We start from the raw sequence: 25,536 nt of genomic DNA, 5'->3' as shown, positions 1-25,536 counted from the left end.
ATGGTGTCCCTAGCCTCTGTTTGCCAGAAGCTGGGAATGGGCAACAGGGGATGGATCACTTGATGATTCCCTGTTCATTCCCGGTGGGGCACCTGGCACTGGCCACTGTCAGAAGAGAGGATACTGGGCTGGATGGACCATTGGTCTGACCCAGTCTGGCTGTTCTTATGTTCTGATGACCAGCATCTGCCAGATGTTGGTGGGTCTCTCGTCCTCTCCCCAAAAGACGCACGTGCAGTGGAGTGTCTTGTTTTTTTGGTAGGGTTTAGTGGTGGTGTTGTTTATAACTCTACACGGGGCTATGTGGTTATGTTGGAGGAGGCAAGGGCAAAGAAAGACTCCTTGCACTTGGAACGGGAGGTGGAGAGGTTTGCGATGGGCCTTGGTTTCTGGGGAAATTCATTCCACAGTCTCAGGCCAGCCCCCGAGAAAGTTCTGTCTGCTGCACGAATCAGCTGTGCCCTTATTGTAGAGCATTCGATTGGGCTGGAGGGGTGCATGGTACCACCATTGTCAACTCTAAGCCTTCAGCCTGCAGCTTTAGGCACGTTCAGATTGCCTGGGCCCAAGCTGTGACGTGCTTTGAAGATAAGCGTTGAGACCTTAAATTTGATTTAAAATTCAGCAAGGAGCCAATGGCGAGAGCAGAGGACAGGTGTGATGAGTTGACAGTAGCCTGTGTTGCTGCAGCCTTCTATACTAGCTGGAGCTTCCTACATACCAAAGGTTTCATGTCCATGGCTGCATCCAGCCGAGTAGCATCTGCTGGCCCACGCAGCAGATGACACAGTGGAGAAGGTACAGGAATGACAAGGATGGGAAATGGGCTGATCCACACAAGTGGATGCGACCTCATCAGAGAATGCCTCCCACCTGCTGGTAGGCGAGGTCCGGCTGCACAGGAGCGGTACATGTGACAGAGGAGGGGACAAAGGGAGCAGGTGTTTTCCTGTGTGAATCCGCTGGGAGAGGCTGGATGCTTGGGCCAGAGTACGTGGCACAATCTGAAACCATGAGTCCAAAATCAGCTCTGTGGCTCCAGGAGAGAGAGGAAAATAAAGCAAAAGAGGAAGAGAAGAAAAAGGGGAAGCGGAAGAAACAACTGGCTGACGGGAGAAGTGAAAGCTGGTGCTGCTGCACGTCAAGTGAAAAAAGGAAATGCTGGAGCAGCAGCAGCAGCAGCAGCAACATGCAGAAGATTCACTGAGCTAGGGACTGCCGGATGGTGTTGGTGAAACACAGTGAGATTCACTAGAGCAATGAACTGGGCTGGAAAGGAAGAGACAGGCTAGGAGTGCCCAAAGCAGGGTCAGCCTTGAAATAAATAAATGGTTGTACTTTCTACAGCTCCACCCCCCATACCAAACTCCTCCCGCCTGCCCAGCACCACCACCATGTGATACCAAAACAAGATGCTATTCACCGTGGGTTGAGCAGCCCATCACACCATAATAACCTGGATTCTTTCTTGTCTGCTTTGACCAGGTTCTAAGTGATGAACAAAGTTGAAATTTAAATTGTCATTATTAAGTTTCAGAGTTAACACTCTATTAAGATAACCTCTCTCAGAGCTGTTGTTGCAGGCTGCCTGCAGACTCAGGCAGGCATCATTGCATTAGTTTACACTCGGGTCACCCTCTGGAAGGTTTTCTTTGCTGGCTTAAGTATTAGATACTTTTTTTAATGAAAGCTTAGCACAAAATGGCAGCCACCAAGGGAAACTAACTTGGCACAACCCAGCTCATTCTGATCCCCTATGAAAGTCCTAAACCCCAGGCCACAGCTTCCCTCCCAACCAGCTGCCATGGGAGTACAAAGATAGACAACCTCAGAAGATTTCCTCCGTGATGCACTGAAAAACAGAAACAAGCAATTCCTACTCCTCTCTCACCGAGGGGAAATGATGAATTATACGTATTAATGGATCTGTCCTGGAGGGGCACCGAGAAGCCACGGCCTCGATGGACTGAGCACTGTACCAACAGCTAACACAAAACCCCAAAGCACTTCCAAGCTGAGACGCAGATGCAGATCGGTGTTGAGGCTCCTATCTTCTAGTTCTATGCTTCTGTGGCGTCGGTGGGAGTTACGAGGGTCAAAACCTTTGTGAATCTGGGCCCAAGTGTCATGGGGCGACTGGTTCCTTTAAGAGGGAACAGGTCTGGTTCACCTGCGACTCATTGGCTGCCTCCCATTGGGGCCTGATAGGAGGCACCTGGCCGCTATAACGAGCCATGCGGCCGTTCAGGGAGAGTCACAGAACTATAGAGCAGTCGGGCTGGACGGAACCTCGGGAGATCATCTCGTCCAGCCCCCTGCACTGAGGCAGGGCCAAGCAAACCAAGACCATCCCCTCACAGGGGTTTGTCCCACCTGGTCTTAAAAATCTCTGGTGATGGGGATTCCACAGCCTCCCTTGGGAGCCTGTGCCGGAGCTTCACTCTCTCGAGTTAGAACGTTTCTCCTGCCGTCTCACCTAAGTCTCCCTTGCTGCAGATGGAGCCCACTGCTTCTTGTCCTGGCTTCCATGGCCATGGAGCACAATCGATCACTGTCCTCTTTCCCCCTTAGCATGTTTGAAAACTTACCAGGTCCCCTCTCGGTCTTCTTGTCTCAGGACTAAACACGCCCAGTTTTCTTTAACCTCTCCTCATATGCCAGGTTTCCTGAAACAGGGCAGAGGGTGGGCCAAACTGGGCATTTCTCCCATTTGCTCTTGCCATCCGATCACCAGTTGGCAGGAGCAAACTGAACAAATACACCGATTCGCCACCTCACGGGCAGAGGTGGAGGGGGGGTCTCAGCGCCTGGTAGGGGCAGGCGGCAGGTGGACTCGGGCCACCTTGTGCACAGGGGGGAGAGGAGGGCCTCAGGGTGGCCCAGCGGGGACAGGAAGCAGGGGGGCCTGGGCTAGTCCTGCATGCTGGGGGAGAGGAGAACCTCGGGTAAGCCCCAAGGCAGGGAGGACTCAGGACAGCCTGCATGCGGGGGGCACTTCGGGCCAGCCCCATGGGGGTGTCCTGTTTTCCCTTTGGGAAAATATGGTCTCCCTAGCGGGAGGGTGGGTCCCTGAAGAGAGTGGCAGGGACCTGGGAGAGCAGGAGTTGCAAGCCGCTGGGAGGGAAGAGGAGCTGGTGTGACAGACCTGGGGTGGAAGAGTTCTGCGGGGGGCCACGAGGGTGACCCCGCAGGGGGATCTGCCGGCGGAGGGGCCACGGGCGTGGAACTCTGTTGGAAGCCTGCTCAGAGGAGCCCTGAGGCGAGGGTTGAGGGGGAACCGTCAGAAGACGTGTGGTCAAAGGCCAGTGGTGCGGAAGCCCCGGAACAGGAGCGTGGGAACTGCGAGGCGGAGTTTGTTCACGCTTGGGTGGAAGGCCGTGAGAATGGGACCGGGAAGAATGACGGAGGAACTGGGTGTGACGCAGCTGGACAAGGCTCTGGGGTTAGGGTGACCAGACAGCAAGTGTGAAAAATCAGGCTGGGGGTGGGGAGAGGGTAACAGGCGCCTGTATCAGACAAAGCCCCAAATATCAGGACTGTCCCTATAAAACCCCTGTTTGGGACTGATGAACTATCTTGCTCTGAGAGAGCTGCTGAAGCTTGCAATTATAAACTATGCCTAAGAGTGGGTCTTTCATAGACTCAGAGACTCTCAGGGTTGGACGGGACCTCAGGAGGTATCTAGTCCAACCCCCTGCTCAAAGCAGGACCAACCCCAACTAAATCACTGGACTTGGAGGAGGACATATTTCCTTTCCCAACCAGGTGAGATGGCTGGTGATTGGGTCCATAGGGAGAGGATGGGCGACTCAGCCGGCCCCAGTGACAAGGGGAAACTGAGGCAGGGCTCATCCTTTGCACTGTGGCTGGCTGCCAGGGGTGCCCTGGTGCAGGGTGAGCTCACCATGTTGGAGTCAAGAGACCACTGGTGGAGACAGGCCGATATAGGATGTGGGGGAGCACAGGACACTGGTGCTGCACAGAGAAGCATTCTTGTTTGCGAGTGTTTGATAGCGTAGTGGGGTGAGGTTTGTACGCAGCACCTCCCGGCTTGCAGCCCAGCAGGGTGGAAGTGGGCTAACGCCAAGGTTGCCGCCTGGCCAGGGTTTCCCAGGATTGTCCAGTTTTTGAGGTATTGTCCCAGGAAATCTGTCAGGGCGCTCAGTACACGCTGCCTGCTGTCCAGTCTGATGGGTCCGGGCTCATCCCAATGTCATAGATTCTAGGACTGGAAGGGACCTCGAGAGGTCATCGAGTCCAGTCCCCTGCCCTCATGGCAGGACCAAATCCTGTCCTGGTGTTTTGTACCTCAGAGGTGGTAACGCCAGCTAAAGCGTCAACTGCAGTTGCTTCCTCCTGACTTTGGACGGCTACGGGGGCCAAAACGAGGCGGCTTTGTGAGGCTGGGCCTCCCCAGCGTGTGATTCGCAGGAGGGGAAGGAGGCTCTGGCACCGGGACGTCCCGGGAGTTCAGATTCTGCAGAACATGGCAAAGCCTGCACCCGAAACAGGCCTCTGCTTTTTCCTTCTCCCCTACACCTGCCCAACCCTCATTCGTTTCCCCAGAGGAGCCTTTTGAGCTTTTCTGATGGTGTTTCGCAGCAGGCCCCAAAAGCGATGTGTCCAACCAGCGCTGCTTGCGTAATACAGGCTAGTGCCAAAGGTCAGGCCCATCTTTGCAAGCCCAGGCAGGCGGGAGTGGAGGAGTGTGTGTGAGGGAGGTAACAGTGCTTGATATCAATTTAGGGGCAAATTCTCTGCTCTTGCAAATTGGTACAGCTCCGTTGACTTTGCTGCAGCTGCGCTCTGTTTTACTAGCAGAGACTTTCGCTTTTAATAGCTTCGAAATGAGTTAGAGCCATAAATAATAGTGACACTTGGCTCTTATGGAACTCCTGGGATCTGAAAGCACCTTATAAAGGGGCCCGAACGTTGTTATTCACAAGTTACGGATGGGGAAACTGAGGTACAGAGGTCACCTGGTGAGTCAGTGGCTGAGCAAAGAGCAGACACACCCACGGGTCCTGGCTCGCAGACCCAAGTCCTAACCATTGGACCGTGCTGCTTTCTCGAAAGCATCCCCTTTGCACTGCTGTAGGCCGTAATTCTCTCCCCTCTCTCCACAGGGCAGCAAGGAGCGCTTTCACTGGCAAAGCCACAATGTCAAGCAGAGCGGCGTGGATGACATGGTCCTTCTCTCCAAAATCTCCGAGGATGCTATTGTGGAAAATCTTAAAAAGCGCTTCCTGGATGATTACATCTTTGTATCCTTTCCAGGGGCCGTGCTGGGCGTGAGACATCTCATAGAAACCAAACCAGGCCCCCCCTGGGGCGGTAAGGCAGTGGAATAGTTCTGGGGTCTGGCCTGGCAATTCTAGGTTTGCCCTTTATGGGCGAGTCCAGCGGTGTCCCTGTAAAGGGGGTGAGCCCCGGCTCTTTCATCAGCAATGTCCTTCCGGGTTGGAGATACAGGAGGAAAATAGTCCCCGGTCGTCGGAGGCGTAGGGATATCTCCCGTGAGTCTCTGAACAATACGCAGCAGTGGATGCAGGCACTCTCAGACGCAGCCACAAAACCAGCTGCCGGTCTCAATCCGTGTATGGAAGCTCCTGCTTTTCGCATAGGAAGGCTCGGGAAGCAATGACACCTGGTGTTTCTGAAAGGCTGAATGGACCAGTGCTCAGTCCCTCTGGGCCACTAGGGGCAGAATTTCCCGGCCCTCAAAATCAGGGCCAGAATTTCAGAGGAAGTCAGCTCCCATTTACGCACCAAAACAAGCGCCTGGCTTTTCAAAAGAGCTTTGCCCACGGGGTGCTGAGCTCATTGAAAATGTGCCGGGGAGTGTCTCAGTGGGTGTTGCTGGGTGCGAAGCGCTTCTGAAATTCCAGCCCTGAGGTCTTTGGATATTTTGGCCTTCAGGGTTAGCAATCGGGCCAGGTGCCCTTGGCAAGCTCACTTCCCCCAGATCTGCAGGACGGGCTGAGTCGGACCCATGGCCTCCATGTCATGATGATCTGGCCATTCGTAACTCACCGCTTTCTCCTACGGGCCCCTCGGCTTGTGGGAAATACAGTGCTGAGAACGATCACCGGCAAGCAGAACAGTAACAACTGTCCCTCCTGCCCCGTCCTTATTCCCCCGGGGGGCTCCCGTACATGGGGGAAGGAAACCCACGTATGAAAAGTAGAACTGGTCAGAAAATGGGGGCTGGGGCAGGCAGTGCATTGAAAAAATGTCACTCTTTGGTGAAATATTTTGGCCAAAAAACAAAATATTCTAGTTGAAATGGAGGCAGCAGTGCCTCATGGGAGTTATAGTTCTGGTTACTTATGCTCCCATTCTCCTCTTTGGATCAGTTGGGCTTTCGGGCCAGACTACATCTCCCATGATGCATCACAGCCAGGGTCTCCTTCCCCTCACCAATAAGGTAGAAAGCAGTACATCATAGGAGATGTCATCCAGCCAAAAAGCCTGGCTGGCCATAAGAGGAATACAAGGAACCTGACTATAGCTCCCATGGTGCACCACTTTCTACCCTGTTGGTGAAGGGAGGTGGTGAATAGGAGTCTCTGGCTGTGATGCATCATGGAAGATGTAGTCTGGGCAGAAAGCCTGGCCCATAGAGGAGCATGGGAACATACGCTACTGAACTGCACCCTTCCCACGAGACGTTTTTAATTGAAATGTTTGTTTTTTTACGAAATATCTAAATTTTCTGCAGAAGCTGAACACTTTTCACACATAACAATTCTTTGGTTGAAAACCCAATTTTCCATCAAAAAACAGTTCCAGCCAGTCCTAGCGAGAGCATGCGGAACAATCTCTTATATTTGTGGCCAGCCCCGTGCAGCGTCTGTGTAAATTCCCCAGTGCAGAGGGCTGGCTGGCTGACACAAGGTACCAGGGTGTGGGATAACTAGGCTGACTGGAGCTGGGAGCCAGTCTGCCGGAGGGGGCGTTATAAAAGGATGACTATTTACACAGCAGCACCAGGGCAATGGTCATGGAAAAACACACCGGCACCTCAGTTACGCCTCTGCGGTTTTGGAGCTGGCTGGAACACCTGAGTTTGGCATGGGCAGTACTGGAGCCTACAAAGAACGCAAGACTGAGTGACAGAAGAATCCAGAACCTGCACCAAGCGGAAAGCCTGCACGCAAAGATGCATCACTGTAAAAGAGTTGAATGTATCCCTGATGGGAGCCAGCGGCCAGCTCCCATGAGCTCCAGCCTTCAGACAGACAGCAGGAGCGCACCGGCTGCAACAGGGCACGGGAGAGAGGCATCCTCTGAAACATCTGGGGCCTACACCATTGAGGTACCCGGCAAGGCTCCCCGATATGAACGGACAGCCAGTGCGGAGTATGGAGCATAACGGAACATGCGCCCACTGCCCTGCCCTGCACAGAAACCTGTTCACCTATCGTTTATGCTGCTGATCGACTTCGTGCCTTTCAGTCTGCTCAGATACACAAACCACATCGGTCAGTTTCACTTCCTGGCTCTCATCCCTCGGCCAGCACTTCGGGGTTTTGGTTCCCAGCACTGCAGCAGGACACGTTGTAAAACAACCCCGATCATGAAATAACGTTTCCATTTAATATCTGTTTGGAGTCAGGCCAGTGTCTCTCTGCGGGCCTGGTTCTGTGCTGCCCTGTGACTTGTGCCACTGTGCAAAGGGGTGTGAAATGTTCCCTGAGCGGAAGGGTTTGTGTTTTGCACTCCCACCGCAATGAGTGCACAAGAGGCAGGATGATGGAGAATCGGGCCCTTGCTGTAGTTAGGGGTGAAGGCTTTATCTTTACAAAATCTAAACGTTGGGCCTCTGATGCAGTGACAGCTGCTGAAGGATTCATTTCAGTTCCTCGTCCCCTTATCTCCGGAGGACTGGCTCACGTGGCAAGATCTGCACCCCCACTAGATCTGGGCACTGGGGCGCTATTCCTTGCCTCCCTGCACCACCTGGCAAATTTTGCAGTCGGTCCCTACATTCAGGAGACTGTTCTGCTTCCTTCGTCTCTGTTACAGGGCAGGTGCACTGAGCTGGGAGCCAGGAGACCCAGTCTCGTCTCTTTCGCCCGCTGCTGGTTCTGTGCAATCTTTACAATTGAGCAAGGCTTCGTAGCGCTCTCTGTGAGACAGGCAAGTGCTAGTCTCTTCATTTCACAGACCGGGTAACCTCTGACCGAGCTGAGAACAGAACCCAGTTCTCTGGCATAGCACACCCAAGGCTCAGTGTTTCAGAAAGTATCTGCCCCGTCTATGTGCTTGGCTATTCTCTGTGCCACCACCAAGGCCACGCTCCTCTCCCAGAGCCAAGAACGGAGCCCAGGAAGCGTGAGCCCTGCTGTTTTTCTTTCTGCTGTCTCGCAAATAGCTCTGCAACCCAGGATGGCTAATATTTTCCTCAAAAAAAAAAAAAGCAGCAACCTCAGCTACCCACCCTGAGCTAAGCTGCACAATCCCTCTCAAATCCGGCCCCTGGGCCTTTGTGCACCACACCCGAGCTGCTGCCAGGCAGGTCCTGGGACGGAACTTCCCATGAGGGCTCAAAGGGGGGAAGCAGGGTTATTATTTCTTTCCATGTGGTGTCCTCCTACCTTGCACCCCCAGCTGAAGGACTTAGGCTCTGGGGCCAGCTCTGGAATCCTTCCCAGATCCCAGGGCCAAGCCCATTAGCCCCCAGCCCAAAGTTTCTTTGCAGACGGCGCTTGCCCTGGGCTCGGCCAGCCTCACCCATGTGCTCCGCGGCACAGGCAGGCAGCCCTCGCTGGCCCGGTTCCAGCCCCCGGCCTGCTGACACAGCTGTGTTTCCTGTCAGCCCCTCACCTTGGCGCTGTGGCTGTGCTCCCCCATGGCACTGTGACCCAGCGGCTGACTAAGGCCTCTCCAACGGCCCATAGCTGCGTCTCTGGCATCGGCCGTTCTAAAGCACGACGCTTTGCTCTGCTCCAGCCCAAGGCTACTTCTAAAACGGGGACCTTTGCTGAATGCTGGGTCTGCCCTGGTGCACCCAGCAGCCTCGGCTGCTCTGGGGGTCTCGCTGATTGCACACGTCCCTGTCATTGGATGCCAGCAAAGAGAGCAGATCCAGCTGAGCACGCTTAAGGAGCGGACCCCGGCGCGACCCTTTCGTGGACCGGGAGCGCTCTGTGGCAATGTTGGGTCGGGGAGGGGAAGCACTTCCTGGATTTAAGGAATAGGCCAATGGACTCCGAAAGGAGCTGCAGCTGTTCCTCTTCATCTGGCATGTAAGGATGGCAGCTGGCTCAGCAGGGCTGAGGGGGTGGGGTGTGAAACAGGAGAAGATGGAGTGGAGGATTTTGCAAGGTTATGGGCAAGCTGATTGCAGCTGTGCTGATGCGTCTCAGTCCCTGCCCTTTAGCACCCCCTGCTTGTCCAGTCCTGGCCTGCCACACGGCTCGGCCCAGGCACTCCAGCCCTGCCTTCGGCGCCTCCTACACTACAACAGGGTTCAAAAAAGAACTAGACAAGTTCATTGAGGATAGGTCCATCAATGGCTATTAGCCAGGCTGGGCAGGGATGGTGTCCCGAGCCTCTGTTTGCCAGAAGCTGGGAATGGGCGACAGGGGATGGATCACTTGATGATTCCCTGTTCTGTCCATTCCCTCTGGGGCACCTGGCATTGGCCACTGTCGGAAGACAGGACACTGGGCTAGATGGACCTTTGGTCTGACCCAGTGTGGCCGTTCGTATGTTCTTATTCATAGAATCACAGAATCTCAGGGTTGGAAGGGACCTCAGGAGGTATCTAGTCCAACCCCCTGCTCAAAGCAGGACCAACACCAACTAAATCATCCCAGCCAGGGCTTTGTCAAGCCTGACCTTAAAAACCTCTAAGGAAGGAGATTCCACCACATTCCTAGGGGAACCCATTCCAGTGCTTCCCCACCCGCCTAGTGAAAAAGTTTTTCCTAATGTCCAACCTAAATCTCCCCCACTGCAACTTGAGACCATTGCTCTTTGTTCTGTCATCTGGAACCACTGAGAACAGTCTAGATCCATCCTCTTTGGAACCCCCTTCAGGAGTTGAAAGCAGCTATCAAATCCCACCTCATTCTTCTCTTCTGCAGACTAAACAATCCCAGTTCCCTCAGCCTCTCCTCATAAGTCATGTGCTCCAGCCCCCTAATAATTTTTTTTGTCCTCCGCTGGACTCTTTCCAATTTTTCCACATCCTTCTTGTAGTGTGGGGCCCAAAATTGGACACAGTACTCCAGATGAGGCCTCACCAATGCCGAATAGAGGGGAATGATCACGTCCCACGATCTGCTGGCAATGCCCCTACTTATACAGCCCAAAATGCCGCTAGCCTTCTTGGCAACAAGGGCACACTGTCCACTCATATCCAGCTTCTCATCCACTGTAACCCCCAGGTACTTTTCTGCAGAACTACTGCCTAGCCACTCAGTCCCCAGCCTGTAACAGTGCATGGGATTCTTCTGTCCTAAGTGCAGGACTCTGCACTTGTCCTTGTTGAACCTCATCAGGTTTCTTTTGGCCCAATGCTCCAATTTGTCGAGGTCCCTCACACAATGAAGGGACCTAGACAATTCACACAATGCACAGTCAACCTGTGGAACTCTTTGCCAGAGGATGTTGGGAAGACCAAGACCCCCTGCTGTCCCAGCCCTGATGCCCCACTGCACTTCACGCTGACCTGCCTCGCCTCCATCCCTAGCCCAGCAGGTCTTTGAGGACCGTACGCAGCCAGATGCTCGTCTGCAGGGTCCTAGTTCTGTAACTTAGCCTCATGCATTGAGATCTCAGTCTCCCGCAGGTCCCTGGCACTCGTCCACATGGGGCACCGCACCAGGGAAGGGAGAAGGTTTCTGTGGAGCCCCCTCCTCCTGCTTGAGTCTCTGACGGCCACCTGGCCGTGGGTGTTGATCCTGCCTATATCAGGGCGGTGGCGTTAAGGAGCTCGCTGCGATGGTGATCGGAGGAGACAGTCAGCACAACCCTGCAGCGTCACTCTTTGCATGGCTGCTTCCTTGCTCACCAGACTGAAGACATAAACTCCCTCTGACCTTATATTTGCTTATCACAGGGTCTGACCCATAGAGGCATGAGACTGAGCCTGGCCCCCCTGTGCCCAGACAAGGGCCTTCGCCGTCCCAGTGGCCATCCAGAGCGCTCCTTTTGCTCCCGCGTCCCAGCCCCGCTAGGAGGCGGCCAGCTGGCAGCAGGGAACTCTTTCGAGGCCTGGCTGAGCACCGAATTCCCCGGCTAGCGGGCTGGGAACGATGTTCCCTGCAGGGGCGATGGAGCAGTGAGCTACGGCAGGTCTCAGGGAAGAGCAGAGCACCAGAGACAGCGCGCGCTCCGCTCGAGTGGGCTGCGGTTTCCACCCAAGGCAAGGCTGTGTCCTTACAAGGCCGTGCTCTGCGACAGCTCAGGGCGGGTTCTCCTGCCTGTGACAGCAGCCCGGAAGGGCTGGAGTGGGCTCATTTGTTTGGGTTTTTTTTAGAAAAGAAAAGAAAAAAAAACCCAGAAACCTCCCCCTTCCTTTTTTTTTTTTTCTGCTGCTGTGTAAGGGCCCAGTGTTCAGCCATGAGTCAGTCCAGAGCACTTCTGCATTCCACAGGAAGCGCCAGCCCCTCCGCCTCCTGTTCCTCCCCCGTTCCCGTTCCGTAAGAGACCTGCTATTCCCCGCGGTCACTCCGTCTCCCGGGGGACAAGCCAGCCCTGGCCTCTTGAACCACGTGGGCATGAGAGGGACAGGTCCTGCTGCGACGTCTGCCGCAGGGAGTGAGGCTTCTCCTAGCTCTGTATGAACCCACACACCTTCCCACCGTAACACCCACCCTCCTCTCCCGGACCCCTCCATTGTAACGATCCCCCCTGCTCTGCTGTCCCCATAGCCCCTCACTGCAATACCCTCCTGCTCACCACCTCATATCTCTCCGTCTTTGGGGTGTCCTGGGCATGGGCCTCCATCTTTGGTCCACCCAGGGCAGATCTATAGGAGGGACAGGCGGAAGGTGCAGCTGTAGGAGTCAGGACACCAGGGGTCTATTCCCCAACCCCGCCCCTGGCTCACTAAGCAAGCCGTGAGATGGCTCTGTGCCTCAGTTTCCCCACCTGTAGAGGGAAGGTAATTGTACCCCCTTTATAAAGGGCTTTGAGACCTATGAAGTGCTGAGTGTTGATCATAACAACTGGGCAAAGTGCACACAGGGTGTTGTAAATCTCACTCGTTGGACTCAGATCTTCAGCCCGCATGAATCCGTGTAGCTCGACCGACTTCAGCGGGGCCCTGGCGAGTTACACCAGCTGAGGGTCGAGCCCGTAAAATTCTCTCCATTGCAGGGATCCCAGAGTTTGCTTCTGGCACATGCGAGGATTTTTATAGGCCTTTTGTGCAGACAGGCTGGCTGTACGTGGGGCTCACTAGGAAGGAAGGAACTCGGGCGACCAGGCAGGCTGCAGAAGGCGGCTCGGGGGAGCATCGCCGAGGTGGCCGGAAATAGTGGTAACCTGTGATGAGCAGCAGAGTGCTCCGTCCCGATTGTGCTCCACACGGACCCTCCCCTGAGGACCCTGGCCAAGCCACAGTGACTGGGGACGCTGGAGGATGCTACTGGCAAGAGCGGTGTGGCCCGTAAACCTCCAGGCTGGAATGACGAGGCTCTGCTCCTTGTGCAGAACCGGGCCTCCTGCTCCCTTCATGTGGCACAGCTGTTTCACCACATCAGAGCCGTGCTGGGGAACGCCCTTCCAAAACAGGCTGCGATTTTCACCGCTTGTTTCGCCTGCTACATACTCTCCGGGGAGGCCACAACTCAGAGGTGGTGGGCGCCTACAAACAGGGTCATCACCTGGACCTGATTTTGCAGGGCGGCCCCTGTTTTCATGGGCCTGTCCTGGGCTCTCATCCAGTCCGAGGCTGCAGAAAGCTCCTGTTGAGCTTGGGTAGGAAGTGAAAACTCTGCAAATGCATCATTAGGAGAGGTCTTTAGAAGAGAAGAGCCACCTTCCACTGGCCCATCTTCGTCCAGTGCCCAACCTCCTGCTGCATAGGACATGACCACTGGTCCATCTAGTGCAGTGTCCGTTTTCCAATACAGGACTATCTCAGCTGGCATTCTGCATTCATGTGGTGGCAACACAGCCTCACCGCGGGGTGATGTCATGTGAGCGCAGCCCATTTCAGGATTGCAACAAGGCTTTCTGCCTTGTTCTGCAGGACAAGGCTTTGAAGGGAGACCACCCACCAGGTGCTGCTGGGTGAGAACGGGCTTCGGGAAACCTCCTGGCCACTAGTGCGCCGCATTGGCACCCACAACTTGGGCCCGATTTTCAAAAGCGCGCAGCTCCCCCTTAGGCACCTGACGTCAGTGGCCAGATTTCCGAAAGAGCTCAGCGTGACAGCTGAAAATCCAGGCCCTTCTCCAGGTGCCTAAATGGGAGCTGAACCCCTGAAATTTGGCCCTTGGGTGTCACTGGATCAGATTTTCCTTCTGCCTTTTGAACTGGTCCCAAAGAACAAACTCCTCCAACATCCCCCCGGTGGAATTCCAGTGCCTCCTTCCCGCAGCCCCATGTCAGGAAGCTGCCAGGCGGGAGAGGGTTGTGCCATTAGCTCTCTGCAGCCTGGCTCTTCCCTCACCATGAGGAGGGGAGGCACATCATGTGTTTTACTTGCTGCCAATGCTGCTGGAACTAGGGGGGCTGCCGCATCCCCTGGCTTGAAGTAGGAATAACAAACACCTCCTCCGTGATTCCCCTCATCAGCACCCCCCGTATACAAATTGTTCCAGCACCCCTGCTTGCTGCTGCCCCTTAATTCTCCTGCTGATCAAGGTGCCGCATCGTGGCCCCTTCCCCCGGGATGGCAATCGGTGTGACCGGTCCATGGCCCCAGGGTTAGAAGGAGCCAGAGAAGCCCAGAACGGTCCATCTGCCATCACTCTCCTTGGGCCTTAACTGCGCCATGGGGAGCTGTCTGCAGTGAGCCACCCAATAAGCTGCCAAGTTCCAGGGGTGGAGGAACCATGTATGTAGTGGGGGGAGCCATTGAACCAAACTGTAAATCCTGGATGTGATGGAAACCACTTCAAGCCAGGGGGCGCGGCAGCACCCCTAGTTCCCGCACCTCTGCCAAGTTCTGTTCCAGATCCCAAATCCCCCCCAGGTTCCAGAGTTGGGGGCGTAGGGGGTCTGGACCCATCTCTTGTATCAAAATCCTCACCATGCACCCGAATCTACCGTGGTCCTTTTGGATCTTGTTGGCTTTGGGTACCGTGGCATGTCCGGGGCGTGGGGCTGGGTGGGAAAAGGAGGAACACGAGGGAAGCTGGCGGACCCTTAACAAACAGCTCAGACCTACATTGGCTCGGTGCTCATCTCAGTCAATCCCTTCAAGCAGATGCCTTACTTCACGGACCGGGAGGTTGAGCTGTACCAAGGAGCGGTGAGGAGGCCGGCTGGTCTTGCGGGGTAGAACTGGGGCGGGGCTGTCTGACATAACTCCTTGTTCGGGCTACTCTGTCTTGTGCCTTTGGATGACCTGCAAGGCGCAGACACGTTTCTAACTGATTGTATAAACGGGCCCCAGGACTGGGAGTCAGGCAGCCTGGTTCTGGTCCCAGCTCACTCGATGATCTGCTGGATGACCATGAGCAGCTCCCTGGTTGTCTGTGTCCTCTCCAGCTCTGGGACCTGTCGGGGTTGGTTACTGCAGTATATATTTCCAAACACAACCTGTGTTAAGGTTGAAAGTACATATCAGCAACTTAGGGTAAAAAGATATTACTGAGCAGCTGCCGTTATTCCAAAAAACAATTTTATAAGCCCAGGAACTTCAGAGTTAAGGTTACACTAACAAGAAACCTTAATTCTGCCCTGAAGGGGGAAAAATATGAAAAAAATCAAATGTGTCTTTAAAAATCAGTTTAATCTAATCTGGAGTCACAAACGTTACCATGCAACTGTCATACTTAGTGGTTCTCAACCTGCGGCCCACGGGCTGCTTGCGGCCCAATCTGCAAACAGCGGCGGCCCATGTGACATCCTCAGGGCCGTAAAGGTCGCGTATGTATTGTACGGATGCAGCCCGCGTAACACAGAGTGCTGCATACGCCGCCCACAATGGTAAATAGGTTGAGAACCACTGGTCATACTTGTATAGTTACCACGTGGCTTTGCTATAGGGCAGAGTTAAGGTTGTTTGAGTGCCTACCTGGAGAAGGGAGGATGTTTGTCTGTTGTCCTCCCAGGGACAGCGCTGCTCCCCGAGAGGGTTCTGGTTTATGCGTTAGACGCTGCGTTGCCGTTAGTAACCATTATTCTCGTCGTCCGTTTGTTGGCCTCTAGGCTCAGTATGAAAATCCGCCCCACATCTACGCTCTGACCGACAACATGTACCGGAACATGCTGATCGACGCAGAGAACCAGTGCGTCATTATCAGGTAGCAAGGACGCCGACTCCCAAATAAGAGAGACTTGGGTGGAGGAAGTGGGGGTTGATCCCAGCTGCTGAGCAGGGTCGGGTCTGTTTCCCAAGGCCCCCATATGTGCCCCACAGGGAGGACGTTGGCGATTCATAGAATCTCAGGGTTGGAAGGGACCTCAGGAGGTATCTAGTCCAACCCCCTGCTCAAAGCAGGATTCAGTCCGTGGCGGGCTCAGAGCCAGCACTGAGCCCATGCCCCATTGCAGCGCTGCGGGGAGTGGTGCCGTTTTGGGAGAAGTAAACCAGAAGAGTGGGGCTGGCATCCTGCCCCCTTGGGGTCATTAGAGATTCCACGACACTTTTCATATGACCAGGCTGGTGTGTTGGCTGAATTCCAGTCCCACCTCCCTACGTTCCTCTTCCGGTTTTGACTGGATCCAGCCTTCTTCACTTCCTCTCCTCCGTCGCCATGCGCCGGTAAGCCGCAGGTAGGCTGCTTTGCAAAGGCAGCTGCCCAGCAGTGGCGGGGTGCGGCGAGCCCCAGGGCTGTGTGTCATCTGCCAAGTGCTCGGGGAGGGGAAGCCCCATCGAAATGTGAGGGGTTGTTATCAAAGGAACTTGCAGCCGTCCTGGGCTCGGCACTCCCAGCAGGGAGCGCGTTGGTCCGGCGTCCAGGGAAACGCTGGGCTAGGAGCGGGTTCCACAAACCTACCAAGTGCCCGCCTGGCGCCAGCCCCCTCTCTCAGGCATACTCAGAATCAGTCCTCCCTTTCCCTGGCCCGCACCGCGTAGTGAGCCGTCCGGGCACCGCCGTCACCAGCCATCCCCACTAGGCCTGTACCCGTTAAAGGAGAACGAGCTTCCGCACCAGCCTAAGGGGAAAGTCAGAGCAGTACAAGCTAAGGCGGGGCAGGGCAAACCTTTTGGCCTGAGGGCCACATCGGGCTTCCAGAACTGTATGGAGGGCCGGGCAGGAAGGCTGGGCCTCCCCAAACAGCCTGGCCCCCGCCCCCTATCCGCCCCCTGACTGCCCAGAACCCCCGACCCATCCAACCCACCCTGCGCCTTGTCCCCTAACCGCCCCTCCCGGACCCCCCGCCCCTAACTGCCCCCGGGACCCCACCCCTATCCAACCCCTCCTGTTCCCCATCCCCTAACCGCCCCCAGGACCCCACCCCCTATCCAACCTCCCCTGTTCCCCATCCCCTGACTGCCCTGACCCCTATCCACACCCCCGCCCCTAACCGCCCGGGACCCCACTCCCTATCCAACCCCTCCTGTTCTCCGTTCCCTAACCGCCCCTCCTGGATCCCCACCCCTAAGTGCCCCCATCCAACCCCTCCTGTTCCCGTCTCCTAACCACCCCTGGGACCTCAACCCCTCCTGTTCCCTGTCCCCTGACTGCCCTGACCCCTATCCACACCCCTGCCCCTAACCACCCCGGGACCCCACCCCTATCCAACCCTCCCTGCACCTTGTCCCATAACCGCCCCTCCCGGACCCCTACCCCTAACTGCCCCCAGGACCCTACCCCTATCCAACCCCTCCTGTTCCCCATCCCCTAACTACCTCTCCCCAGACCTCCCACCTCTAAATGCCCTCCCAGGACCCTACCCCCATCCAACCCCTCCTTTTCTCCATCACCTAACCACTCCCCTGGGACCCCCTCCCCTATCCAACCCCCCCTGCTCCCTGTCCCCTGACTGCCCTGACCCCAATCTGCACCCCCGCCCCTAACCGCCCCCTGGGACGCCACCCCCATCCAACCCTCCCATTCCCCATCCCCTGATCCACACCCCTGAACCTCCACCCCATCTAACCGCCTCCTGCTCCCTGTCCCCTGACTGCCCCCTGGAACCCTCTGCCCCTTATCCAACCCCCCCCCCATCATGCCGCTCAGAGCAGCAGAACTGGCAGCCGTGCCGCCGCGCTGCCCGGCAGAAGCTCACAGCCCCACCACCCAGAGCGCTAGCAGCACGGAGAGGTGAGGCTTCAGGGGAGGGAGGACAGCAGGGGAAGGACTGGGGGCTGGCTAGACTCCCCGGCCAGGAGCTCAAGGGCTGGGCAGGACAGTCCCGTGGGCTGGATGTGGCCCACAGGCCGTAGTTTGCCGACCTCTGAGCTAAGGTGGGGATTTAAACTGCTATAGTTATACCTGTGTGTCTGGACGCTGGTACAGCTATCTCAGTTTTAACTATACTATATAGTGGTATAACTGGCTAAACTTGCCCATGTAGACAAGCCCTAATGTATTTCCTCTCTCACATGGACCCACCGCACTGCCACTTTTCATGCTTCATTATTCAGAAAGATCATGGCTTGCCTGCATTGCGCTAGGAGCTGTACGTACATCTAATAAAAGACAGTTCCTGCCCCCAAAGGCTTTCAGTCTAAGCAGACAAGTCAGCCAAAGGTTGGGAGGGGAAACTGAGGCACAACGAAGGGCCGTGACTTGCCCAAGGTCATCCCACGGGTCTGCAGCAGAGCCGGGAACAGAGCCCAGGTTTACTGGATCTGAGTGGCGCGCTCATTGCTAAAAGCAAATTCGCCCGGCCGGGACGCAGAGGACGGCAGCTCAGCACAGGAAATGAACTTTACGCAAGTGGTTTGTCTGTTTGAATATTGCGAAGAAGCTGCCCGGATGTGGGGCAAGTCCAGAGACTTCCCTTCTAGGCACAAGGCACCGAACCGAATAACAATTTCAGGCATCTGCCTCCGCCAGGAGCCAGAGTGTGCGGCACTTGGAATCTCGTCACCCACCTTCCGCAGGGATGTGCAGCCATGAGTCCATATCGCAACACACGTCCGCTTCCCTTTCACTGCAGTACCAGGCCCAGGGACCAGGAAGAACTAGTCAACTCAGAACTGGACCAACTTCCTGTACCCAGCAGCAGCTCCCCTTCCGCAGCCACGGAGAGAATACAGAAGGGGCTCCGAGTTATAAAACTATGCACCATTCGCATTGCACTGGGGCAGCAGGCCCCAAGGAAGATCTGGCCCCCTATTGTGCTGGGCCCTGCACAGAAAGAGCCAGAGCTGGTCCCTGTCCCATAGCGTTTACCTAAATAGACAAAGGATGGACAGGAAAACAGGCCCAAAGAGGGCAGTTGAGTCACTGTCTGCCCCCCATTCTAGGGGAGGAAGGAATATTCTGTCTTTGGGCAAGGAGGTACCGTGGCGGATTAGCCACTGGGCCAATGAGACCTGTGCCCAGAGGCCCCATCCAACTGGGGGGGGCCTGGAAAAATGGACACCCCTGCACATGGGCCCGCTCTGCGGCGTTCCTGCCAGGAAGCAGGGTCGGGGCGCAGGGGCTTGCCCTGCTCCGCCCGCCCGATGCTCCTGCCGGGGAGAAGGGGAAGCCCCCGTGCCCTGACCCCACTCCCTGACAGGAGCACCGGCGGGCGGGGGGGGCACTGCAGGTGGAAGGGGTAGGGAGGGTCCCCCCTTGCTCTAGTGCAGAGCCTCACACGAGCGTAATCTGCCTCTGAGACCCACAGTAGGCTACGGGGTCAGTGAAAGCTCCAGCAGGGCAGTGATTCGCTCTGGAAATGTAGACACTGGGCAGGTTATTTCACTTCCCCCCGTTTTGTTTGAATGTTTCTGCAGTGGGGAAAGCGGGGCTGGAAAAACGGTGGCCGCCAAATACATTATGGGCTACATTTCCAAAGTGTCCGGAGGCGGCGAGAAAGTGCAGGTACGGCTCCCTCTGCGGCCCGGGCTGGCTCTGAGCTTCTCTCTACTCATCTTTTCATCACTCTTGTTCTCCATTTCGCCCACCTCGCTCCAGCCCTTCCTTCCCTCCCACCCACTTTCCTAGGTTTGAAGCGTTTTTCTCTCTGCCAGAGGCAGCTCCTCCTTCCCTATCTCCTGCAGCTCCTCAGCAATCCCCGCCGGCTGAGATCCGGTTAGCCCGGGAAAGGTGATGACATACCAGGCACCAGACCACGGCTTCCTCTTGTAACCCCGCCCTGCATGCTCAGAGCTGGCAATGCCTGCCCTGCTGTAATCCAGGACTTGGCGCTTCCAAACCAACCAGTCCCAGCCGAGATCCGGCAGTGCCCACACACACACCAAGAAAGAGCTGGCAGTGCCCGCCCTGTGCCAGCCTGACATGGAGCAATGTCCTTCCATCCTACCAAACCTGCTCCAAGCCAAGAGCTGGCAATAGTCCCCCGCCCCTAACCCGTGCAGTGCCACATTGCCAGCTTTCTGGCAGCCCTTTGCCATTGCACCTCACCAAGCTGCAACTAGTCCCCCGTGAGCCAACGGACCCACCCCGATCGTCTTTGCTCTAATCCTCAGCACGTGAAAGACATCATCCTGCAGTCCAACCCTCTGCTGGAAGCCTTCGGGAACGCCAAAACCGTCCGGAACAACAACTCCAGCCGATTTGTAAGTCTCCGGGGCCAGATTTCACTGCCGGTCGGTCCCAGGGAGGCGTGTGCAGAATGGGAGATGTGATGGTCCCATGGGAGCCACTGGTATCCGCAAAAAGAACAGGAATCCTTGTGGCACCTGAGAGACTAACAGATTTATTTGAGCATAAGCTTTCGTGGGCTAGAACCCACTTCATCAGATGTAGCCCACGAAAGCTTATGCTCCAATACATGTGTTAGTCTCTCAGGTGCCACAAGGACGCCTGTTCTTTTTGCGGATACAGACGAACACGGCTGCTACTCTGAAACTGGTGTCTGGCTCATTCCTGCAGCCCTCCCATCCCCTGGGGAGTTTGCAAGTCTGACAGGGACAGAGCTGGCCTGGAGCACAAGCAAAGCAAGTGGCTTCTCGGGGCCCTTCTCCAGGCTGCATGTGCCATCTCGGAATCCCACAGACTGGCCTATATCCCTGTCCACCACTGGGACTCACCGTCAGAGCCCCATACTCCCACCAGCACGGCTCCGTTCCCCCATTCCAGCAGCACGGGCTCTTGCTCGGGTCACTGCCGGTTGGCAGGCTGGCTCTGGGGAGGGGAAGGGCGTGGGCGGTTCAGCCTGGAACGGGATCAGGGCAGTGTTTGTAGGAAGGACCTAACTAGGCATTGCCGTTGCGGAGGGTCAGCACCTCTCAGGGCTGGGCCCCAGATGAGGGGAAGGAAAGATAACGCTTCAGGGGACAGGAAGAGAGTCAGAGATGAGAGGACCCAAAAAGAAAGACCTTCCCCCGCATCCTGTATGTTGCTGTTATTTGTTTTACGGTAGCACCTAGAAGCCACGATCAGGAGTGAAAAGCTTGGCGTAATGGTGCTGTACATACATGTAATTAAAGACAGACCCTGCCCCAGAAAGCTGCCAGGGACAGGAGACAGCAGGTGCGGGGAAGAGAGATGGGAGAGACTCCCATAAACGGGGGGGGGGTCCCTGAAATGAGACAGCCCAGCCTCTGCTGATTCCCAGAGAACCGCAGCCCTGCAGCCTCATGGCTGAAATGTCTTCGCTCGGCAGGGGAAATACTTTGAAATCCAGTTCAGCCGGGGCGGTGAGCCGGATGGAGGGAAGATCTCCAACTTCCTGCTGGAGAAATCCAGGGTGGTGAACCAGAATGAGAACGAGAGGAACTTCCACATCTACTACCAGGTACCCTGACAAACCCGGGGGATCTGGTGCTGCGCGGGGCCCACGGGGGGTCAAGTGGGGGTGTGTGTGAACAGGAGTGTGAACACGGCGGAGTGTGAATGTGCGTATCAGCATGGGTGTGCATGACTGACTAAGAATGGGCGGGGGGGGGCGAGGATGTGAACGTGCACATGCGTTCATGTGGCCGTCGTCATGCGTGTGCAAATGGACACGCCTGTGTATTGGCGTCCGTGCCGGGAAAGGAGCGCGCCTATGCTTTTACGCTGGCGCGTCTGGCGCAGAATTGCGCCCTAGAGCGGCTGGTCGGCCTGGGTTTCTGGCCGAGCAGGAGACGGCACTCCAAGGGGGGACAGACAGCCCCAGGCTGCAGAACCCCGAGGGGCCGGTTCGTTTCCAGGAGCTGACCCCAGCCCTGCATTCTTCCCCGTTCCCGGCAGCTCATTGAAGGGGCCTCTCAGGAGCAGCAGCAGAACCTGGGGATCATGACCCCCGATTATTACTACTACCTGAACCAGTCCGAAACCTACAAGGTGGACGGCACCGATGACCGAAGCGACTTCCACGAGACCATGGTGAGTGGCCCGGGGGCGGGGGGTGCCCACAGTGGGGCATGTTAGAACGTGGCTCTGACCCGAGCTGTACGATTTGGGCTGCTCTGACCTGGCCCCAGCTTGTGGATGAAAACGGGACTGAGCTCCAAGAAGGCAGCTCTGTGAGCCCCATCTTCTGCCGCTCCTGAGGCCCTCCGGCCCCGTATCCCGGAGGGACTGGCTGGGGCTGAAAGAAAGGGCTGGACATCCAGGTGGGAACCGTGGCAACCTGCCTGCAGCCACACGCCAGATAACGGCTCCTCTACAGGACAGGCTAGGGGGGCTGGCCCTCCCGCCCGGGGCTGGGCGTGTGCCGAGAGCCCGCAGACAGGCTGGGCGCCCCGCGCGCCCTCTCAGAGATGGGTGGGGATCTGGCCAGCTCCCCAGTCTCTGAACCAGTGGTGCCGCCAGCTCGTATTATTTTCCCAGCATTCCCATAGCAACCGAAAGCCGCAGGGGTGGGCAAACTTTTTGGCCCGAGGGCCACATCTTGGTATGGAAATTGTATGGCAGGCCAGGAATGCTTACGAAACTGGGGGGTCGGAGTGTGCGAGGGGGTGAGGGCTCTGGCTGGGGGTTCGGGCTCTGGGGTGGGGCCAGAAATGAGGAGTTCAGGGTGCGGGAGGGGGCTCCGGGCTGGGGCCGGGGGGTGGGGTGTCAGAAGGGGTGCAGGTTCTGGCTGGGGGTGGGGTTGGGGATGAGGGGTTCGGGGTGCAGGAGGGTGCTCCGGGCTGGGACCAAGGGGTTTGGAGGGCAGGAGGGGGATCAGGGCTGGGGCAGGGGGTTGGGCCGCAGGAGGGGGTCAGAGGTACGGGTTCTGAGCAACGCTTACCTCAAGCAGCTCCCAGAAGCAGTGGCATGTCCCTTCTCCGGCTCCTAGGCGGAGGCACAGCCAGACGGCTCTGTGCACTGCCCCATCCGAAGGTGCTGCCCCTGCAGCTCCTATTGGCCACAGTTCCTGACCAAAGGGAACTGCAGGGGCCGCGCTTGGGATGGGGACAGTGTGCAGAGTCCCCTGGCTGCCCCTACACATAGGAGCCAGAGTGGGGACATGCCTCTGCTTCCAGGAGCCGTGTGGAGCCACAGCACATGTGGAGTAGGGCAAGCCCCCAACGCCGCTCCCCGGCGAGAGCTCGAGGGCCAGATTAAAACGTCTGAAGGGCCAGATGCGGCCCCCGGGCCATAGTTTGCCCACCCTTGCCTTAGGGGCAAAGCTGCCAAGGGCCTCCAAGGTTGACTGAGCCACATAGGTGTACAAATACAAGATCAGAAGGGCCCTCCTGGGTCACTGGTCCAGTCCTCTGCTGACGTGGGCCACCCCATCTCATTCATAAATGTATCAAGCTCCATCTTAACACCAGCTAGGTTTTCTGTGTGAGGCAGATACCCTGGATCCCAGGCTGTTTTCTACACGTGCTTGGTCCTGTCTGCTCTGCGTGTGCAGGAATGAGCCCCTGGCACTTTTTGGAAGAGGAGCGGCCTCTGCCAATGTTAACCAACCATTACTGCGCAGGGTGCTACCTGCCACCTCGTTGCTGTCTTCCCACCCCAGAGGTGGCTGCTTTTCAGTAGTGCTGTCTGTTTGGTGGTAGATTGATACAGCAGGGTTGTTCGTGTCCGGGGTTCACTATGTCCTGGAAGCGGATGTGGCTTTCTTCTAAATAGTCCATTTCAGAAATGTTCACGGTGGATTTCTTTTTGCTGGTGCTTTTATTTTCCAAATCTTCCCAAAAGAAGTTTACAGCCATAATACCAGGGACGCAGGCTGATGGGATGCTTTCTCTGCCCCCTAGAACGCCATGCAGGTGATAGGCATCGCCCGCGAGGACCAGCAGCTGGTGTTACAGATCGTGGCGGGAATCCTGCACCTGGGCAACATTAACTTCCGAGAACAGGGCAACTATGCCCAGGTGGAGAACCCTGACCGTGAGTACCATCGCCTGAATCCATCCCCCCTGGGAAAGGGCCAGCAGAGAAGACTAGGAGACAGCTGAATGGGCAGATTTTCGCCCAGTGTCAGGGCAGATAAGCAGCTTACGATATCCAGGCTGGATTTAAAGCTGGCCTGTTTAGTTAATGAGATCAAGCGGAGGTGCTTTTAACAATGCTTTGGAATTATTTGCAAATTCCTTACGCGACAGGTCTCAAAGCACAATACAGACATGGCTGAGCATCACTGTCCCCATTTTAGAGATGGGGCAATTGAGGCACAGAGAGAGGAAGTGAATTGGCTAGTGGTGACTCAGCAAGACATTGGTAGAGCCAGGAATAGGACCCAGGAGTCCTGGCACACAGAACCCCTGCTCTAACCACTAGACCACAGCCACCCCTTGTCCATGGGGGCATGGCTGAGCTGGGGAACAACAGCCCCTGTTCACTAACGGCAGAGGGAGGGAGTTGTATGGGCTGGTGGGGTGTCTAGAGACACCCTGACTTTCACTCCCTGTGTGCAGTGCTGGCCTTCCCCGCCTTCCTGCTGGGGATTGATAAGGACAGGCTCAATGACAAGATCACGAGCAGGAAGATGGACAGCAAGTGGGGCGGCCGGTCGGAGTCGATCAACGTGACCCTGAATGTGGAGCAGGCGTCCTACACCCGCGATGCCCTGGCCAAGGGGCTCTACTTGCGGGTTTTTGACTTCCTCGTGGAGGTGAGGGTCGTGCCCCAAGCTGCCCGGGTTAACCAGAGCCTGTGGGTCCCTGGCTCTGTGTGAAATCTCTTCTGTGGCTGTTCCCGAGTCCTGGCTAGGAACCTGGGGGAGATCAGCCCCAGGATGGGACGCCCCTTGGAGATTGAGTCCCATCTACCCTGGGGTGGTTACAGGCTTCCCATCTCACCAGCCCTGGGTCCAGCAGCTGCTGCCTGAAGAGACCCATGGCCGGGGTTCCCCAAAGTCTCCCACCCGCAAACTGCCCCAGCACTTGAGGGGAAGGCAGAGGATGTGATGGTCCTTCCTCTCCCGCTTCAACCTGTCTCTGAAGCAGCAGCTGCCCCTCCTCCTCATCAAGAAGCAGCTGCTGGCCCCTCCCCTACTGAAGTCGTCAGACCCCTGTCTGAGTATGGGGCAGGGCTCCTCAGACACCAAGGAGATAGCTAGATGGATGGGTGTATGGGGATAGATAGATAGATAGATAGATAGATAGATAGATAGATAGATAGATAGATGGGGTGTCTGGGGATGGATGGATGGATGGACAGATAGAGGGGGTGGATGGGGATGGGGATGGATAGATAGATGGATAGGTAGATAGATGTCTATGGGGGTGGATAGATAGATAGATCCACCCTCCAACACACTTGGGATTAGCCGCTGCGAATGGTGTGTTGAACTGTGACGAAGGGGACGGGTCTGACTTAGATTTGACATTCTCCACTGGGGCCAATGTCCCTGGGGCCGAAGCAGCCGTTGTGACTGGCTCCCGTTTTTGGTGTGATGTGAATAAGGGGCAGGGTTTGGCTTTCGCCAGGGTCCCTCTCCCTTCCCCCAGGGCCAGAGCCAGGGTCAGCCCAGAAGGACACAGTGCAACATGTCGGAGAAGTAGCCCTCCTGGTGCTGAAGCTTCTCCCTGTGCCTCTCCCCCTTCTCCCTCTCTCCCGCTCGCTCACGTTCTCTCCGTTTCTTCCCCTGCAGTCCATTAACAGGGCCATGCGGAAGCCCAATGAGGAGTACAGTATCGGGGTGCTGGATATCTACGGCTTTGAAATATTCCAGGTACTTGTTACACTTGAACGCAGGTGCCGGCTCCCCGCACCCGTAGGGCGCGGTCACGCCAGGCAGAACAGCTGAGAGGGAAAGGGGGGTTCCCCTAGACTGCCAAGAGGGGTTCCCCGATGCAGAACCCAATGGTACCTCCCTTCCAGAGTCACTCTTTCCCCACTAAGCCTTTTCCCTCTCCCTCCACCTTCCCCCGGCTCCATCTTGGCACCCCTCAAAATGCTGGGCTCCTCCTCG

At 56.4% G+C, this 25,536-nt stretch overlaps 1 protein-coding gene across 3 annotated transcripts in view; it reads left to right on the top strand.

The window, feature by feature from the left end:
- MYO1F (myosin IF) overlaps positions 1–25,536 on the top strand; it is a 53,942-nt gene that overhangs the window by 12,139 nt on the left and 16,267 nt on the right. For all 3 annotated transcript variants that reach the window (XM_039515892.1, XM_039515893.1, XM_039515895.1), the window contains exons 2-11: positions 5,127–5,264; positions 14,348–14,437; positions 15,340–15,434; positions 19,028–19,115; positions 19,724–19,813; positions 20,863–20,994; positions 21,432–21,566; positions 23,378–23,510; positions 24,038–24,234; positions 25,216–25,296. In XM_039515892.1, the coding sequence (XP_039371826.1) occupies positions 5,127–5,264; positions 14,348–14,437; positions 15,340–15,434; positions 19,028–19,115; positions 19,724–19,813; positions 20,863–20,994; positions 21,432–21,566; positions 23,378–23,510; positions 24,038–24,234; positions 25,216–25,296 (1,179 nt within the window). The remainder of the gene's footprint in view (positions 1–5,126; positions 5,265–14,347; positions 14,438–15,339; positions 15,435–19,027; positions 19,116–19,723; positions 19,814–20,862; positions 20,995–21,431; positions 21,567–23,377; positions 23,511–24,037; positions 24,235–25,215; positions 25,297–25,536) is intronic.

Source organism: Mauremys reevesii, linkage group 26 (genome assembly GCF_016161935.1).
Source record: "Mauremys reevesii isolate NIE-2019 linkage group 26, ASM1616193v1, whole genome shotgun sequence".
Taxonomy (NCBI): domain Eukaryota; kingdom Metazoa; phylum Chordata; order Testudines; family Geoemydidae; genus Mauremys; species Mauremys reevesii.
This window is presented reverse-complemented; position numbering and strand designations above follow the sequence as displayed.